The sequence below is a fragment of the Haliotis rufescens genome, unplaced genomic scaffold (genome assembly GCF_023055435.1).
Source record: "Haliotis rufescens isolate VD_foot unplaced genomic scaffold, xgHalRufe1.0.p SCAF_10, whole genome shotgun sequence".
Classification (NCBI taxonomy): domain Eukaryota; kingdom Metazoa; phylum Mollusca; class Gastropoda; order Lepetellida; family Haliotidae; genus Haliotis; species Haliotis rufescens.
In genome coordinates, this window is record NW_025963780.1 from 25428850 (window position 1) to 25450076 (window position 21227).

The 21227-nt window shown below is 42.0% G+C and overlaps 1 protein-coding gene across 4 annotated transcripts in view; it reads right to left on the reverse strand.

Moving 5' to 3' along the window:
- LOC124117124 (plexin domain-containing protein 2-like) overlaps nt 1-21227 on the reverse strand; it is a 138947-nt gene that overhangs the window by 20979 nt on the left and 96741 nt on the right. For all 4 annotated transcript variants that reach the window (XM_046478861.2, XM_046478859.2, XM_046478860.2 and 1 more), the window contains exons 2-8: nt 11892-12073; nt 8888-9091; nt 8555-8671; nt 6730-6799; nt 6096-6218; nt 2181-2234; nt 586-650 (exon numbers count right to left, since the gene is read on the reverse strand). In XM_046478861.2, coding sequence (XP_046334817.2) covers nt 586-650; nt 2181-2234; nt 6096-6218; nt 6730-6799; nt 8555-8671; nt 8888-9091; nt 11892-12073 — 815 coding nt within the window. The remainder of the gene's footprint in view (nt 1-585; nt 651-2180; nt 2235-6095; nt 6219-6729; nt 6800-8554; nt 8672-8887; nt 9092-11891; nt 12074-21227) is intronic.

Genomic DNA, 21227 nt, shown 5'->3' on the forward strand with positions numbered 1-21227 from the left:
TTCTGTTCTTAACCATATCACTGTACAAAGACTGAGTTGTGTCGACAGTTTCTTGGAGATAAACTCTCATATCTGTTTCTCATAGTTCATTAATATTCGTTTGTATAATGACTTAGTCAGCAATATTCCAACTGTATGATGGTGGACTGTACATCATCAAGTCTGGACCAGACAAACCAGTGATTGATATTATGAGCAATGATCCTTGCTGGGGTATGATGACATGCAGTTGACAGTCACTGCTTTAAAACATAAAATGTTTTTCTCTGAGGGGAGAAGCCAAACAATTTTCTCTAACCAACAACAGAATATTCAGAATTTAATTTGTTTGGTAAAAATCTGTAAAAAAATAGTTTGTAAGGCCATGTATTGTAAATTTGCAAACATTTCTTTTTAAATTTTGTTTTTATTGTTCATAAAAAAGAAGTACCTGTTACACAAAATGGGCTTCCGCCGAGGGTTTTAATATGTAAGACATAAGTAATATCTGTGAAATAACGCAGGAAGGAGAGTAGCAGGCACAAGATTAAAGTCTGTGAGATGCAACAAGATATTTTACTGCAGCTTCAGGCAGTGTGTGCTCACCTGCTTGTACAGGAACTTGATGGTGCCATCTGCTTGCAGTTGTACTTGGAAGTCAAAGGTACCAGCTGCAACAAAGTCAACATTGTAGTCACATACCAACATTGTAGTCATGACATACCAACATTGTTGTCATGATATACCAACATTGTAGTTACCACATACCAACATTGTAGTCACCACACACCAGCATTGTAGTCACCACATACCAGCATTGTAGTCACCACATACCAGCATTGTAGTCACATACCAGCATTGTAGTCACCACATACCAGCATTGTAGTCACATACCAGCATTGTAGTCACATACCAACATTGTAGTCATGACATACCAACATTGTTGTCACCACATACTAACATTGTAGTCATGACATACTAACATTGTTGTCACCACATACCATAACATTGTAGTCACATACCAACATTGTAGTCACATACCAACATTGTAGTCATGACATACTAACATTGTAGTCATGACATAACAACATTGTAGTCACCACATACCAACATTGTAGTCACATACCAACATTGTAGTCACCACATACTAACATTGTAGTCATGACATACCAACATTGAAGTCATGACATACCAACATTGTTGTCACCACATACTAACATTTTAGTCACATACCAACATTGTAGTCATGACATACCAACATTGTTGTCACCACATACTAACATTGTAGTCATGACATAACAACATTGTAGTCACCACAACCAACATTGAAGTCATGACATACCAACACTGTAGTCACCACATACCAACATTGTAGTCACATACCAACATTGTTGTCACATACCAACATTGTAGACATGACATACCAACATTGTAGTCACGACATACCAACATTGTAGTCACCACATGCCAACATTGTAGTCATGACATACCAACATTGTAGTCACCACATACTAACATTGTAGTCACATACCAACATTGTAGTCACCACATGCCAACATTGTAGTCATGACATACCAACATTGTAGTCACCACATACCAACATTGTAGTCATGACATACCAACATTGTAGTCACCACATACCAACATTGTAGTCACCATCTACCATTGTGGCTTGCAGAAACATCTCATTGTATTCAAACATTTCAACCAGCATTCCATGAGCTTTGGACGTGATAAATAACATGATCGATTACTAAATTGGCATCACAGGGAATGTTTACTGAGAACATATTTGATTTCAGGGTGCATATTTCATGAGATTCTATTCCATTCTACCATCTTTGCAAACAGCTTGGAAGAATCCTTAACGAGGTAACTGTTTGTTGTCTAATGCTGCACACTGCATTAATCCAGCTTTATCATGGAGTCAGTGAGTGAGTGAACATCGCATAACACCGCATCAGCAATCTTGCAGCTATTCACGGCAGGCTTAATGATGCGGTCTGCAAATAACAGTCTGAACCAGACAATCCAGTGATTGATATCATGATCAACCAAGTCACCGAGTCGGACCACCCAATCCCTTTTGTCGCCTCTCACTCAGCATGTTGCTGCGGTACTATTCTACCTGGGAATCCCCGCGGGGTCACCGAGGTCAAGTTTTGATTAAATAAGACTGACACAATTGAATAGGTTCTTACTTTCATTTTGATCCTTCAGCACAACGTTTTTCCACTGAACTGCAAATTTGTCACCTGGAATACAAACACCAACAGAGTTAACATCCATCATTACTATAGGGATCGATGTCACAATGTCCAAGCTGCACCAGTGCAGGTAAAAACATTGCAAGTGCAGGTAACTTTTATTGTCAGGTTGCACCCAGTGCAGGTAACATTTCACGCCACAAGTGCGGCAGCAGTTATATTTGATAAAAATGAAAACTGAAGTCTTTTGGAACTGGCTGCAAATCTATAACAATCCAGAAAACCAAAGTTCATGAAAATATACATGAAATAGTGAAATACACAGGTGGTCTGAATGCAGTGAACTTGCAGAACTAATTCTTTAAAATTACCACTAGAACAGTCACTCATGCGATTGAAATCACAACAAAGCGACACTTTGAAACTTCTGTTTAAGGTTGTTTAACGAATATCAAGATGTTTAAAGCCATATACAGAATTCCTCAAAATAAAATACTGTAACACATTCTCAAAATTATTTAATATTCAAACTTAATGAAAATACAGTATTTCAATTTATGACAAAATGGTGCAGCCCACATTTTGGTGGTGCAACCTGATTAATTCACTTGGTTGCACCCGGAGCAGGTGGTATAACAGAATGAAACTGTACCCTGTACTAGGGCATGCCCTTGTCAGAGAAAGTCATTTTAAGTCACTAATCCTCATGCTGATACACAAAGGCTGGTTCCAAGAATCTTTTAGAGCATTATGTGCGGTCTCAGGGGTGGAGTAGTTTGCGCCATACTTCGCGGAATTGGGCAGCAACACGTGCTTCACGCAGTTGTTTATTTAGTGTAAGTTTTTTCATGCATCCCCGGTCATATATTGACAAGATGGGCTTAATGTTTAGTGTGTTTTTATAACTTGTACTTAGGTCAAGAAAGGACACGCTGAAAGAAAGAGTCTTTTTTGGATAATCCATTGACAGTTCCAATTCAGTTCCTCAGTTATTGCATTTACAGTCATGTTTAGTTTTGTTTTTTTGTTGTTAAACAACTCACTCAGCACTATTCCAGCCATATGATGTCGGTTTGTAAATATTCAAGTCTGGACCAGACAATTCAGTGACTGACATCATGAGCATCGATACATGCAATCGGGATACGATCACATGCATCAACCAAGTCAGCAAGCCTGACCACCCGATCCCTTTAGTCGCCTCTTACAACAAGCATAGTCACCTGTTACGGCAAGCATGGGTTGCTGAAGACCTATTTTAACCCGGAATCTTCACAGGTCAGTCATGTTAAGTTCCCTCGTCATTTCACACATACTACCATAGAAAGTTAAACAACATCTGGTACTTTGGCGGACAAACCTAGAAAGATAACTGATCCTAGGGTTTGGGGACATTAGGGATCCAGATAATCTTTACTCACACATTGTGTACTGTCAATCAATGCATCTCCAAATTGACGCGACTGCTGGACCCGGCCCAGACTGCCACTCAATATTAACGTGACTTCCCCCTAGATAATTGGTAGTTCCTTTATGTGTGCGATGAGGATGTCTTGTCAACAGTCATTTTTGAGACATAAATGAGAAGTTAAATATATGCGAGCAAAGACCACTCACATTTTTCGCACATTAATTTCAAGATTAATAGTATTTTTTTAAATGACTAGATATTTTCAAAAACATAACTGTGACCTAAGCGAGTTACAAGTTACGTGAGCTCAGATCAGATATTTGTCTCTAAGTTACAATAAGCATTATGTAGTGCTTGGGAGCCTTATTCACTGCAGGAGAGTTCATGCATGTAATGCCTGCATTTGATCAATAAATATAAATATGCAAGGAAAATACATGTACGCAAGCGGAAACGTCACACTAGCTAGTTATGCAGTGTGGTCTTTTTAAAATTATTAATGCATACTTGTAAGCAATGAACTCAAAATATATTGGGTTATGGTAAATTTATATGCGTATTTTCGCAAATGTTCAGCTTCCGGTACACGATCAAGACTCTTAAAATGAAATGTGTGTCAAATAAATAAAAAATCTGTGGAAATAATATTTTTCAGATGTTCATGAATATTCATGTCTGTGTGTGCCTATTGAGATCCATCCAAACTACAAGCTAGATCAATGTAATCATCCTCGAAACATGACACCACATCCTAGAAGTCTGGAGGAACCACACATTCACAATCTAGTTCCATCATTTCGACTATATGGCCAAATACAAAACAGGTGGCTCAAATGCCTTGAATACCATACTGTTCCCATCCGATATGTGCACAGGTCAACAATAAATAGCCTGATAATTGGCATCACCCATATAGTATAGGATACCCCTACTAAATCTTGAGTTGCGAGATCCAGGTCGTAGACAAGTCTTACGGAAGTCATTTCCTCGTTCTCCACAAAAGCCATCTATTTCATTCTTACATCATATTGCCCAGAGTCTCTGCTCTTAAACGAGAAAATGATAGGGCTTTCAGAGGCCCTCGAATAGATACCAGGCTTAAAAAAGACAGCACGGTTGAAGATTCAATTAGACCTGTGACCCTCTATAAAACTTGGGTGGAAAATCAATTTCTATTATAAAATTCATTTACTACCTTGCATACTGTGTGGCTTCTGGATTTTCCTGAACACTGCTTAAAGTGGCTTTAATATTCACGTACAACGAAACTGCATCATGATTGCCTGCAGAACAGACTTTTACTGGTGAGATAGTGTCTGGGCGTTGCTTAATACAAACCTCAGACCGAAACCTCTACTGGTGAGTTAGTGTCTGGGCGCTGCTTAATGCAACAGACCGGAACCCCTACTGGTGAGTTAGTGTCTGGATGCTGCTTAATGCAACAGACCAGAACCTCTACTGGTGAGTTAGTGTCTGGGCGCTGCAGAATGCAAACCTCAGACCAGAACCTCTACTGGTGAGTTAGTGTCTAGGCGCTGCAGAATGCAAACCTCAGACCGAAACCTCTACTGGTGAGTTAGTGTCTGGGCGTTGCTTAATGCAACAGACCGGAACCGCTACTGGTGAATGAGCGTCTTGATGTTGTTTTAAGCAACAGACCAGAACCTCTACTGGTGAGTTAGTGTCTGGATGCTGCTTAATGCAAACCTCAGACCAGAACCTCTACTGGTGAGTTAGTGTCTGGGCGCTGCTTAATGCAACAGACCGGAACCGCTACTGGTGAATGAGCGTCTTGATGTTGTTTTAAGCAACAGACCAGAACCTCTACTGGTGAGTTAGTGTCTGGATGCTGCTTAATGCAAACCTCAGACCGAAACCTCTACTGGTGAGTTAGTGTCTGGGCGCTGCTTAATGCAACAGACCGGAACCCCTACTGGTGAGTTAGTGTCTGGATGCTGCTTAATGCAACAGACCGGAACCTCTACTGGTGAGTTAGTGTCTGGGCGCTGCTTAATGCAACAGACCGGAACCGCTACTGGTGAATGAGCATCTTGATGTTGTTTTAAGCAACAGACCAGAACCTCTACTGGTGAGTTAGTGTCTGGGCGCTGCAGAATGCAAACCTCAGACCGAAACCTCTACTGGTGAGTTAGTGTCTGGGCGTTGCTTAATGCAACAGATCGGAACCGCTACTGGTGAATGAGCGTCTTGATGTTGTTTTATGCAACAACCGGAACCTCTTCTGGTGAGTTTGTGTCTGGATGTTGTTTTGTGCAACAGACCGGAACCTCTACTGGTGCGTTAGTGTCTGGATGTTGCAAGTCAGACTGGACCCTGTACAAACCCAAATGTTGCTATCCATAAACTCTTATGTTTTCGTACTTGTTCTACAGCAACCAATGGGAGACTTCACCAGAGACAATCATAAACAGAGAGCAGTTGAAAATATATCAGATAATAGATGAAATTCCTTATATTCAGATATCCACACGCCCTACCAAAGTCATCGTAGTAGATGTCAGAAGCCTCGCCGATCCTGGTATCAAAGTTGGCCATGAGTGGAGCTATGTATTGTGTCGCGGTCAGCCATTGGTGGAGGAAGGGACTGGCGTAGATGAAACCTGTTGACAGAAACGACACAGAGTCAAAGGATCTTATACTGCAGCAGCTCAACGCTAATTAAGAAACAAAATATCTCCACACATCATGTTGTTTATTAGATGCTGGTTAGATCTTGGATTGTTATACTGTTGGATCACGAGGGAGAAACGTTATACACGTAACAATCCAAAGATAACTATCATCTTCAGACAGCAGATGCTTGGACATATTATATTTTGATTCTTTTATTGCCTGTATTGTCTAATAATTGATTTTATTTGAATCTAATTTTCATAAGTATTATCTTATTATGAACCTGTTTACCTATAATCATTTGGAATATTTATCTAAAGCTTGTGTCAAACAAAACTAGCAGAGATCTGATCATAATTCTTAATGACAAGCCCTCGTTACTTCTAATCTTTCTCTTTCAACCCAATTTTTATTTTTGATAGTATTATGAAAAACATTGGCGATTTCGTCTGCATCAGTAAACAGTAAGGGTGTGAAACACACTACACTATCACCTACCTCCTGTTGCTACGGTGATGTTTGTCACATTGTGTCCATAGAAACGGAACTTAAAGGTGAGGTTAATAGTCTGAAAGAAAAAGTTAATTTCATACATCATGGAAATAATGTCCATATGGTTTATTAATTCCTCATAAAAATCCCAGGCATATCGTGAAATCTAATGTATCGTGAAACCATGGATGATATGAAATGATATATATCCCAAGTCGTTAATGTCATTATCAGGTTTGATTTGTTTGTTGTTGACGCCACACTCAGCAATATTCCAGCTATATGATGCTGGTCTGAAAATAATCATCATGAGCATCTATCTTCGCAATTGGGATATGATGACCACGTCAGCGGGCCTTACCACCTGATCCTGTTAGTAGCCGCCTACCACTGTTGGCAACAGACCATGTGACCCACTGTCTAACACTACAAGATATTTAAGCCAACAGCCTACTTTTCTCCAGTTGTTGAATGCGTATAAAAGAAGCCAAAAACCCGCGAGGATGGCAGGTGAGAATGGGTCCCAGCAAGCCATGCTGGTCGTAAGAAGCGACTGAATGGATTATGTGGTCAGGCTTGATGACTTGGTAAATTGTATGTCATTGAATATCTAGATGGTACTTTAAAAAGGTGTATGACATGTATCGTGACTGTTTTACCGTGTAAAATTTGTTTGTTTGTAAGTTTGTTGTTTAACGCCACATTCAGCAATATTCCAGCTATATGATGCCGGTCTGAAAATAATTGAGTCTGGACAACAGGATGTCAACAGGTATTATCATGTATCAACCCAAGGTAGAACTATCAGTATCAGAAAGTGAATGACGACACATATTGTGACTGTTTATCGTGTTTCAGCTTGAGGCCATACTGCCTTCATGTGTGAGTGAGTAAGTGTATCTCCTGCAAGATGAGCGATTGCTTTAACCATGAAGCTACCCCACTGCTACTCCCTCCATGTATGAGTGAGTGAGTGGGTCTTCAGCAAGATCAGCGAACACATTAACAATGAGGCTACCAAACCGCCGCCCCTGCATGTATGAGTGAGTGAGTGGGTCTTCAGCAAGATGAGCAATTGCTTTAACCACAAAGCTACCCCACCGCCGCCCCTGCATGTATGAGTGAGTGAGTGGGTCTTCAGCAAGATGAGCAATTGCTTGAACCACAAAGCTACCCCACCGCCGCCCCTGCATGTATGAGTGAGTGAGTGGGTCTCCTGCTAGATGAGCGAACACTTTAACCACGAGGCTACCAAACCGCTGCCCCTGTATGTATGAGTGAGTGAGTGGGTCTCCTGCTAGATGAGCGAACGCTTTAACCACCAGGCTTCCCCACTGCCACCCCTCCATGTATGAGTGAGTGAGTGGGTCTCCTGCTAGATGATTGAACACTTTAACCACGAGGCTACCAAACCGCTGCCCCTGTATGTATGAGTGAGTGAGTGGGTCTCCTGCTAGATGAGTGAACACTTTAACCACGAGGCTACCAAACCGCTGCCCCTGCATGTATGAGTGAGTGAGTGTGTCTCCTGCTAGATGAGCAATTGCTTTAACTATGAGGCTACCCCACCGCTGCCCCTGCATGTATGAGTGAGTGAGTGGGTCTTCAGCAAGATGAGCAATTGCTTTAACCACGAAGCTACCCCACTGCTGCCCCTCCATGTATGAGTGAGTGAGTGGGTCTCCTGCTAGATGAGCGAACGCTTTAACCACCAGGCTACCCCACTGCCGCCCCTCCATGTATGAGTGAGTGAGTGGGTCTCCTGCTAGATGAGCGAACGCTTTAACCACCAGGCTACCCCACTGCCGCCCCTCCATGTATGAGCACTTACCACTGCGGTCCGGTGACTGGTGGACAAAGTCTTGTGTCTCTTAGCGTTGGTCAGATCCATCCAGTTAGAGGTGATGGCATCGGGGATGATGGATGACGAGTAGTACTGGTGGTTGTCCTGCAACAGAAGCAGAGGAGCAGACGTCACAACATGGCCGACATCTCAAACCACATATAAGTAAGGCAATGATTATTAGATCCCCAAACCCACAACAATCTAATGGACGAAAGCAGTGTGAGTTGAGTTTCTCTCTCCGTTGATGAGGGCGACTTTAAGTATTATATCTAATTCCTGAGAGGATGAAGCCACTCTCAATATTCAAAAATGTCTTACCTCCCGTAAGGATGGGGTAACCGTGCTTCCAGTTCCACTTCTAGCTGTTTGGGTGGTGTCTATGACAGGTTGTGTTGTTGAGGGCCTTGCCGTTGTTGGTGTAGTTGTTGGAGAGGGAGTTGTGGGCGTTGTAGCGGGAGAAGTTGGAGCGGGAGTAGTTGGAGCAAGTGTTGAAGCAGGCGTTGCAGCAGGAGTTTCTGGAACCTGAAACATATGTCATGAGCATGTCTTTAACCACAGGGAGCTGAAGGGAAGCATAGTTTGAAACAGAGAGGAGTAAGGCAGTAAATGTTTGTTTGTCAGGCCACACAGATGTGATATGTACCAACCTTTAAGCAGGTATCTGTGGTACAAGGCTGGCTGAAAAGTTCTGAGCCTAACTATGACTGTGTTGATGGAATTGTTTGCTAAATACTTTTCAACAGAAACCTCTCTGAGGTCCACACATGTGTGCCAAATGCTGGAGTGCCCGGAGCCCTCCTGGTAGTGTAAAACTTCCTCCACACAAGAAATGGTTTCATCATCAAAATGAGTGCCAGATTGTTTTTATCTTCAAGTTTGGGAAGAGGTAGAAATCTGATGGTGCCAAATCTGGTGAATATGGAAGATGTCATACACTGCATCCATGGTAACAACAGACTTGTGCACAGGTGCCGTGTCTTGGAGGAACAACACACCTTTTGTGAGTTTTCCACCGCGATCAGCAAAGATATGTGATGGAGTTGCAGAAGCATATTAACGTAATATTGGCCATTAATGGTTTGTCTTTCAGGAGACCTGTCCACCTGAAGTATTCCTTTGCAATACCGAAGCTATCACTTTGACTTCTTCATTTGAGATGTTAGATGTTTCCACCACGTTGACTGTTGTTTGTCTCTGGCTGTGACGGTGGTGAAATCAAGACTCATCCATGGTTACACAAACCCTCAACAGAATCAGCTGAGTCTGCTTAGAATTCCCATAAATTCTCATAAGCGATGATGAACGTGGAGTGTTTCTAATCAGGACTGAGGGGGAAGGGGGGATTTTGTCTGGCGATTAGATATTTTTACAGTTATAGCTGCAAAACCAGACTAAAACTATGAGCCTGAATATTTATCAGAGAAAAAACATCTAGCATCAATGTCATTTTTGTGGCAGACAAGTTCGTTCTTTTTTCAAAGAATTTTCTGGGACAAAATGTTCTTTTTCATATGTAAGTCCCAGGCCCCCAAAAGGTACCAAATATTTGGTCCCTAAGAAGCAAGCTGAAACCTTTGTCATGCCCAGTTCATTCCTCAGACTGTTCTCAACTTTCTCACAAGAGAAGCCTCTTGCATTGGTATGTGACGTGATCAGTCGTCGGTCATCCATAATCATATGTATTTCATCAACATTTTCCTTAGTGATGGGGGGGGGGGGGGGGGCACGGGTGGCCCAGTTGTCTAAGGCACCGCGTTTCGCTGTGCAGAGTTGCGTCACTTGGGCACGCCAGAAACCTATGATTGTGGGTTCGAATCCAGGTTCGCCCCGATTATGTTTCTAGGTTTGTCAGCACCATACCCGTGCTCATTGGTTTCAACCAAGTGGTAAACATCTAAGACCTGCATCACTTCCGGCTTTCCTCACACATTAAGCTGACACGCCGTGATGTAACTGGAATACTGTTAAAAGCGGCGTTAAACCCAACTCACTCACTCACTTAGCTGAAGGTCTTCCTGGTCCTGAACATCTTCTTGGCTCTCTTCCCCCCGGACTCCACTGCCCACCCCAGCACAGTGGCAAAGGAAGTAGCATCATCCCCTAGATGACACATGGATAGCTGTTGGAGTTAGCCCTTCCAGTCGAAGGTCCTGAATCATCTTCATGGCTCTCTTCCCCCCGGACTCCATTGCCCACCCCAGCACAGTGGCAAAGGAAGTAGCATCATCCCCTAGATGACACATGGATAGCTGTTGGAGTTAGCCCTTCCAGTCGAAGGTCCTGAATCATCTTCGTGGCTCTCTTCCCCCCAGAACTCCACTGCCCACCCCTGCACAGTGGCAAAGGAAGGAGCATCATCCCCTAAATGACACATGGATAGCTGTTGGAGTTAGCCCCCTCCAGTTGAAGATACTTGATTTTTATCAATTTTCACAACAATACCTTTACACGTTGACGCTTGCATAAATCTCCCACCTCATGTATTTGGTTTAAATGTAAGAGTGAGTGAGTGATTGATTGATTGATAATTGAGTGAGTGAGTGAGTGAGTGAGTGAGTGAGTGAGTGAGTGAGTGAGTGAGTGAGTGAGTGAGTGAGTGAGTGAGTGAGTGAGTGAGTTGGGTTCAATGCTGCTTTTAACAGTATTCCACTTATATCATGTTGTGTCCGCTTAATGTGGGAGGAAAGCGATCCAGGCCTCAGATGTTTACCACTTTGGTGAAACACACAAGCATGGGTATAGTGCTGACAAACCTTCAAACATAATCGGGGTGATACGGGATTTGAACCCACAATGACAGGTTTCTGGCGTGCCAAAGGGATGCACAACTGCACAGCGAATTGCGGCGCCTTAGACGACTGGGCCACCTGGGCCACCTGTGCCACCTGTGCCACCTGTTCCACCTGTGCCACCTGTGCCCCAGATCAGAACACAAGGTTTTGAAGTCAACATCTTCATGTAATTACACCATGTATTGTCTGTGCCAAAACTGTTTGATTCTACAAGTGCGAACTTGTTTCTCAACATAATTTTTAGTTCATTGTAGTGATATCAACTTATCACATAGACCAATCTGTACTTTACAAGACGTTGGCAAGTTCATAAAGTCACAGACTGCATGTACAGCCCAGATGACCAAACTTTCAAATACTTGACTAAACTTCTTTCCCCTTGATAGGTAGGCAGTTACTCTCCTCACTGATATCATTTACGACACAAATGAATGAAGACTTGAAGCAGTAGGCTACCCCACTGTTACCTACAGAATCAAGAGAAGATATACAGGATATACCATGTAGGGTGGGTGAGAGAAAATATTTACGTTTGTTGATGCGACTGTGGCGTCTGGCGTGCTGGCATTACTGATTACAGGGGTCGGCGGCACAGTAGATACGTTGCCGGCAGCCTGGCGTCGGTAGCGATGTCTGGTGAGAGGTTCATACTCTATCACAAGCTGGTGGTTGACGGACGGATTGACACTAACATCATAAGACACGTGGAAATCTGAAACAGAAGAGGAATCTTGTAAGACATACCAACCTCCAGCAAAAATAGGTGAGTGAGTGAGTGAGTGAGTGAGTGAGTGAGTTGGAACAAGTGGCATGTTTTCATAAATTCCATCGTGTTCCCAAAAAGTCAACTGAAACAGCTCACAGGCTTACAGATAAACAAAGAAGCTAACTAACTAATAACACAAAGTCCTGAAAGAGTTCTGTACACGATACAAGAAATAAAACGCACATATTCATTGCAACAATGTGTAGTGAACACCATCACTGCATTATTATACATCCCTTGGCACGTCAGTAATGCAGGGAAACAAAGAAGCAGGTTCCGAAAGTCTGAAAGGTCGACCATAACATTCCAACAAAGTCAACGTTCAGGTGTGAAACAGGGGTGTAGCAGTCATGAGAAAACAACCCCCGGTCAGTGTATCACCTTGCACAACAACACCTGTGAAAGATGTGCTCATAGAGAGGCCAGGTAACGCCACTTCTAGGGGGTGCCAAGAACTGACTGGAAGTATTGTACCCATGTGGGGAATCGAACCCTGGTGACCAAATGCTTTAACCACTGGGCTATCTCACTGCCCTTAGGCATAAGTAATCATATCTCACTGCCCTTAGGCATAAGTAATCATATCTCACTGCCCTTAGGCATAAGTAATCATATCTCACTGCCCTTAGGCATAAGTAATCATATCTCACTGCCCTTAAATATAGTTATCATATCTCACCACCCTTAGGCATAAGTAATCATATCTCACTGCCCTTAGGTATAAGTGATCATATCTCACTGCCCTAAGGCATAAGTAATCATATCTCAATGCCCTCAGGTATAAGTGATCATATCTCACTGCCAATAGGCACAAGTAATCAAAGCTCACTGCCCTTAGGCATAAGTAACCACATCTCACCGCTCTTAGGCATAAGTAACCATATCTCACTGCCCTCAGGCATACGTAACCATATCTCACTGCCCTTGGGCATACGTAATCATATCTCACTGCCCTTGGGCATACGTAATCATATCTCACTGCCCTTAGGCATAAGTGATCACGTCTAACTGCCCTTAGGTATAAGTTATCATATCTCACTGCCCTTAGGCATAAGTAACCATATTGCAGTGCCCTTAGGTATAAGTAGTCATATCTCACTGCCCTTAGGCATAAGTAACCATATCTCACTGCCCTAAGGCATAAGTAATCATATCTCACTGCCCTTAGGCATAAGTAACCATATCTCACTGCCCTTAGGTATAAGTAATCATACCTCACTGCCCTTAGGCATAAGTAACCATATCTCACTGCCCTTAGGCATAAGTAACCATATTGCAGTGCCCTTAGGTATAAGTAGTCATATCTCACTGCCCTTAGGCATAAGTAACCATATTGCAGTGCCCTTAGGTATAAGTAGTCATATCTCACTGCCCTTAGGCATAAGTAACCATATCTCACTGCCCTTTGGTACAAGTAATCATATCTCACTGCCCTTAGGCATAAGTAACCATATCTCACTGCCCTTAGGTATAAGTAATCACAGCTCACTGCCCTTAAGCATAAGTAATCAGAGTTGTTAATAGTCTGTACATGCAATGATCAGATGAAATCAGGGGAAATACCAAGATTATCTCTGTCAAAAAGTTGAACAGTGTCTAGACAAAAGCTACAACCCATTTGTCAGAGTCAAAACCTTCTTGCAATGGAAAATACTCACCGTCGATAGTTTGTCTACATTGTTATCTTTTATAAGTGTGAGAAAAGTTAATATTCTGTTGCATACATCCTTTAACTTTTCTCAGAAAGAAAAAGCCATAAAACAAATAATAGTCTAACCCTAACTAAACCTTCAAATAAGAAACCCTTGGCGTCATACAAACTGGACTTTATAAATAAATCAGTTGCATTACTTTTTGCCTGAAAAGCAGGGTTAACAAGAGCCAGAAAACGTCTCCACTAGAACCAGTGCCAATCTCTTGCATTAGTGGTGGCAATTTGTCTGGTAATGCACGCTACAGCTCCATTGACTCTAGTCATGAGTTGGTGACCCACAATGCTGCACAGGAAGTGGAATGTTTGCAACACCGAGCGGACTATTGCCCCGAGTTGTCGGAGAACTAAGGCCCACAGCTAGAGCCATCGGTTATTGGAACAAATCGGACTGTGAAAATAGTAGCATCACTGCTAATTGGCACAGACCACAGTCATTTTAAGCGGAGTGGATTCTCGTACAGTAATGGCATCTGAAAGCAATATGTAGATTGCTAATTGCTTAAGGACAAGTTAACCATGCCCACTTAAATACAGATCTTGTCCCGATAACTACTTGCGCTGTACAGCAGAGCGAGTGCGTTAGAATGAACACAGTCAGTCTCTGTAATTAACTACTATCACACAGACCACTTCCAGGGACCCTGAAAACACTCGAACATGCTTACACTTTTATGATGCATTACATAAATGAAATATTTACTGACTGGGGACTTGCCAGCACATGCTTCAGGCAGTGGTGTTTGTGTTTCCAACAATTTGAGGATACAATGATCAACCCGATATGTACACTCAACCCTCAGGCCACAACAAAACAATTATCTATTCACCAGATTTTTCAGTTACAAGTGTTTTGTTTGTTGTTTAACGCCACTCAGCAATATTCATCTTCAAGACAGTGGTCTATAAATAACTGAGTCTGGACCAGACAATCCAGTGACTGTTATCATGAGCATCAATCTATGCAATTGGGATACAATGACATGCATTAACCAAGTCAGCGAGCTTGACCACCTGTTCCTGTTAGTCGCCTCTTAGCATAGTTGCCTCTTACGACAAGCAAGGGTTGCTGAAGACCTATTCTAACAGTTACAACTGAAGAGCTCATGGATGGTTTTTTTCCAGTTTTAATAATACAAACAATTACAAAATAAAGAAGAGACAATATTTCTCCTGGACGCCACATGCTTTTTCCCCTTCTTATATCCAAAACAGTTCAACCCAGGGTCAGACACCAAAGCCAAAAACAAAGGTGTGTTTCCTATTCCAGCCCATCAAGACATAGGGTAGGTAGGCTGGGTTGTTCTTTCTCTGTTGTATAAATGGTTTATCTTTTGTGAAGCAGAACAAATAAACACCAGGTGAGGTGAGGTGAAATTGGGTTTAACGTCGCGTCCAAGATTATTGCACTTATATAGCGACGTGCATGCACGTGTATGTGTGTGTGTGGCTGCTTGTACTAGTCCGGACTGATGCCGATTTATAGTGCTAGCTCACTGAGATACCATGCCGCAGTTTAACATGAATATCCCACTCAGACACAGTATACTGACTCCGAGCTGACCAATCCTTGTTTTAGCCCCTTAATGCCGAGCGCCAGATAGGGTAACAACAAGTACCATCTTTTAACGTCTTTTGGTATGACGCGGCCGGGGATCGAACCCCGAACCTTCCGCTCTCTGGGCGGACGCTCTACCACTAGACCACAGAGGCGGTCAATAAACACCAGGAATGGAAATTAACCAAGAATGTCTACTAGCCCAAACAGTGACACTATACAGTAACACCTCCCAAGTGTTTGAAATTCTACAAGCCCTTAGGATACATTTAACACGAACAAAACTGGTCCAGGCTTGCGGGCAAGTGCCAATTTCAATCCCTGAATACTAGTGTCATAAAATATAGACAATATGGGGATGTGAAAAAAAATATGGTGCAACAAAAATAAGTGAGAAGAAAGGTTTAGAATGGTGGCTCCAGGCAAGGGTTGGCAGAAAATGGGAAACACAAGTTTCTTTTTTTTTCCCTTGAGGATTATTAGACTTTACATCATTTGGGCAAGATTGGTATGGAAGCATTGACTTCTGGCAGTAATACTGAATGTAATTTCAACCTCATCGTTTAATCACTGAGTCAGGTATGATGATTGTGATGTCACATCAAAAATGATGACGGCAAAAAGTTTGACAGTCTGGCCAGCTAACTGTGGTGACAATGTGAGAATAGCCAGATTATATGACACTAAACCATACATTACCCTTATTGGGATTCAAACCTTCCTAATTCAATCAGAGCAAACACACTAACCACTGTGCCACCCCACGGCCCTTTAAATAATGACGATGGTTGTAAATCATCTGAACTGTACTCAACACTGATCTAAATGGGATTCATGCAGACCATAACGAAACTAATGAACCTAAAAGTTAACATTAGCCACAGCATACAGAAAATCACCAACAAATTGTTTGACAATCACATGAAATTACCCTAACAAGAAAGTCCCACACAAGAAGACATGTGTGTCGATGATATGAATGTGCCCTAATGGCCATATAGGACATAATACAATACTGTCAATAAAGATTATGTGAATTGTAGGCCTGCCGTCTAGCATCCACTGAAGATACGAGCACAAGATTTCTTGTAATAAGCATGTGTCAGAGGCCGGTCTGACAAGTCGACAAGGAACGTTGACAGTCTTATTGGATTGGGAGGGTCACTGTCAATTTGAGACCTGCTTCGATCTCATCAACCAGAGCTATATGGCAAATCGTTTGAACTGGAGCTATTAGCCATCCAAAATGTTAGTGCTAGCACGGAACACATGATTCAAATATTTGACAGCAAGTGTCACACATTTCGGTGAAAGCGACAGTCCGCTCTTCTTGTCGCTCAGGATTTGTCTCACCATGAGCAGACCTCCATCCTGTCGACATTTGTCACTTCTTCGGTTTCATCACGTTACTTTTTGTACGATAGGTCTGCCCCATGTGAGTTATCACCACATCGCAATCATCCATAGATGATTGTTACTTTTTGCTTGTATTTCGTATGACTGTGGATGTCAGCAAATGAGGCTAATAGGAGCACGGAATAAAAGGACGGTTCATTATTTAAACCTGCTGCTGAATTAGAAATAGGATTCGGCACGGAGAATGTTTTTTCACTGTCCCTTTTTTATCAAAAAGGATGACGTGCAAGGTAAAATCAATACTGGCGTCTTCTAAGATAAATGAGTGATATATTCCCCACAATGTTGACAAGAAATTCATTATTTTGTGTTTTGAATGATGCAACGACTAATTGGCACTGGCCATTCATCTGATCTGAAACATACTTGAAACTTAATCCCAAAACAGAGTTAACTTCTTAACTTAAACACATTCATGTCAAAAAAGAAAACAAATCTACCCCTTAAATGCGCCTCCAGTACCTCCTTAATGAACAAGGACTAAAGTATCAAGGAAATATTTTGTTCTTCACTGACATGCAAATCCTCTGACGTTCATGACCATACGATTTGAAATAGATAAATCATTCTATTCCAGTGCTATAAAATTACCATATTCACGAAATTGGCAGTTTAGATACTGGCGATTACACAAGACAGAATATTGATCACATGACACCAAAGGACCAATGCTGTCATACAGTCGCTTGTAGGGTGAAATAAAGTGCTCACTAGAATCCTAACAACAAATCATTTCTCTTGGGTGGGGATGTTCCAACGACAGGATTAAATTTCCATTTTTTTCCACCTTCGTTCTGGGTTCAAAATAATATTGGGTGCACTGAGCCTGAAGGTACAGAGTGCTGACTCAGTCCCGAGAGGCCAGCATTGATGGTCATTCGGGTAGGCAGCAACTTGTTGAGGCCCCGAATGACCTCTCCCATTTGGAGGTGTAGATCCTGCCCAAAAACCTTTTAAGCATTAGGAGACACACACGACTCTTCATCAAATGGAGTGTTTTAGAGGGCCACAGAATCAATGATGGCCATCTCGCACAGCTCCATGTCTTGTCCGGTCCGCTCAGTCCGTACAGGAGGCAAAACTCTTGCATCCCAGCTCCATTGATTTTTCTCAGTAACTATCATTTGTGTGCAACATGCATAACCTAATAGAAATTGAGAGAGGCCAGCGAACATAAGAGGCTCAAGTAATCTAGCTTGCAAATACACACTGCAAAGACTTCATCTGGCATTCCGAGGTAGCATCAGCGTGGAGTCTCCAAAAGTCACAATGTTTTTTTGTTGAGTCGGGACTGGTGTCAACATGTCCGCTCCAAGACACGAGAATCATCTTAAGTTGGCCCAATACGTAAAGGAAGGCATTAACGTAACTCCCCAATAAAAACCGTTACAATCAATACATCCTTCAATTTCAATATCAAAGTTAAAGATGATGGCATCCTCCTTACCCTAAGGATACCTGCTTCTGGTTCAGAGAAGACGTCTCACATTAAACAGCCATGGCCCGCTAATACAGAACTTAAAGTTCCATCATCTAGTATTAAGCTGGATAGAATTTCCGTACTGAAAACTCCCCGCTGGCATCAAGTCTAATATATTTACATTCAGATCAGGATAAAAAGTATTGCCAATGCAATCCATTCTCAAGAACTCCAGAGCCCTCTTTTGGTACATACAAGTGATTAAAATGCAGTTTTTTCTAAATATACTTTTTGATTTACGTCTTATGAACTTTAACAAATATTTCGTTCAATCACATTGTGTCTGTCACATGACTGGGTGACTAACTGCAACTAGGTGGATTTTATTTCATTCATTTTAAACTTCACTGTTACCCCTCTATTTCTTCCAAAGTTTTCAGGCAGAAATTTAAGTTGAAGTGATAATAATCACTTGATACTGGTTCAGTGTTGTTTATTCATGTATGTATGTAGGTGAGGTGAAATGGGGTTTAACGTCGTGTCCAAGATTATTGCACTTATATAGCGACGTGCATGTACGTGTGTGTATTTGTGTGGCTGCTTGTACTAGTCAGGACTGATGCCGATTTATAGTGCTAGACCACTGAGATACCATGCAGCAGTTTAACATGAATACCCCACTCAGACACAGTATACTGACTCCAAGCCAACCAGTCCTTGTTTTAGCCCCTTAATGCCGAGTGCCAGACAGGGTAACAACAAGTACCATCTTTTAACGTCTTTTGGTATGACGCCGTTCGGGGATCGAACCCCGGACCTTCCGCTCTCCGGGGGGACGCTCTACCACTAGACCACGGAGGCGGTCTGAAGTATGCTTTCAAAGCAACTGGGACTTGATGATCAACCAAGTCAGCGAGCCTGACCACCAGATCCTGTAAGTTGCCTCTTAAAGCAGGTGTTGCTGAACGATAACTTCTAAGCCAGACCTTTCAGGGTGAGCTAGGGTGTGTACACCTTGTCACTATACAGGTAAACCAACAGTGACTCTGACCTCCTCTGACGGCAAGGAGAAGGAGGGAGGCTGGTCCATCCTCCATTTTCCTGTGAAATATATCTACACTCTATCAATGTAAACACCTGGACCCATTCACCATAGCTTCGTTTCAGAAGTGACGTCACTGTCTCCAACTCTCTTACCTCAGCACTTAATTTCTCTCGCTCATGTAACTTGATCGGATAGCTACTTTAAACGTTATGCCATTTGAGTGAGTGAGTGAGTGGTTGAGTGGTTGAGTGAGTGAGTGAGTGAGTGAGTGAGTGAGTGAGTGAGGTCTTATGCTGCTTTCAGGGACACCAGAGTGAGTGAGTGAGTGAGTGAGTGGGTATTTACCAATAGTTGAGGATGGTCATATTCTAACAGTGTGAAAAATGGGGGCAGTTATGAGGGGAGACATGTTGATTACTCTAAGTCGACCACTCCATCAACAGACAGACATTTCCCACTGGTCTCACAAACAACTTCTGGTGTTGAAACCACTTTTGACACTCAATAGATGAACTGATACAGAATCCATTACTAAACAGCAAAAAGTACTCCTGGCTTTGAAACAGGATAAGACAAACTGCACATTGTTGTTCGTTTGGCAGATATGTCTGCAATCAAGCAGCATTAGAAACCCACAAACTAACACTGCCACGGGCTAGTAATAGAACGCAACGTGACATGAGCGCCACGATGATTCATCGGGGAAAAAACATATTATTGATGCAGGCTGAAAATGACAATATTCGGTGTAGAAAACTTAGATGTCAAAAATTCGAATATTAACAAATTCACTGCATGAAAGGAGAATCGATTTGAAAATTTCGATCACGTATATCCCTAACCATCATCATGAATATATTACTTAAAAGAAGTTAAGGAACGCCTGATTTTTCCCATATGGCTATGGTTAATCCGCACCAGACATGACAGATTAACTTTCATCATATGAAAAAAATCGGGTCTTCCTTAACTTATGAGAACATATTGCACTGGCCTTGCTGACACCACCGATGAATAAATTGTATTTTCTAGCCAACAAATAATGCATACAATCAGGATATTACTGGATACCTGCTGCAAAAAAACCTTGGAAACAGCAGCTTGGATGTATGTTGTGGTGACGTAAACTACTCAATAAAAGTTAGGATTATTTTTTCATATGACTAGTTACTCTGTTACAGACATGAAAGTCATAATTAATAGTTACATTAACAATCTTTATCTTGTTTTGAGTAGTATATATTGGAATTTATTTGCAAACAGCTCCTGTCTTCATAGAACACAAGCGAATCAGAATCCCTGTGCACTTAATTTGGATTGGTTAAGCAGGGATTAAAAAAATGATCTATTTCTAGTTTGTTTTTAGCTGCATTGCACATTTTTTTCTTTGATTGTTTTTCCTTCGTCACATCAAGTTGACACATAAATGCTGCCAGTTCACACAAAAAGCAGACCTTTACGACAGCTGTCACTTGAATGCACTGTTCAGGAAGTGACATTACAGTTTTTCCCTTCTTATTATGGTAATGGTGAAATGAACAAGAAGCGTTGGCAGCACCACGTTGCCAGTTCGTCGTGCATCAAGGAGATGTATTTCCATGTTACAGTTGTTGGTTGGTTTGTTGTTTTACACCGCACTCTGCAATATTCCAGCTACATGACAGCGGTCTGTAAATAATCCAGTCTAGACCAGACAATCCAGTGAATAATATCATGAGCATCAATCCACGCAATTGGTACACACGTTTCAAATATCCCAAATGTAATATGTCACAGTGCCACTTTAGTCACTCGTCCAAAGCCTGAGTAAAATTCTGTTTGGTCATGTAAGCTTAGTTGACAGTAGTCCATATGACAAAACTAAAACTATATAAAATGGTGTCGAGAGCCAAGTTTTGGCTTCTGGACAAAGGTTTTCAGCAAGACTGACAATAGCCAAATATCTTCCAG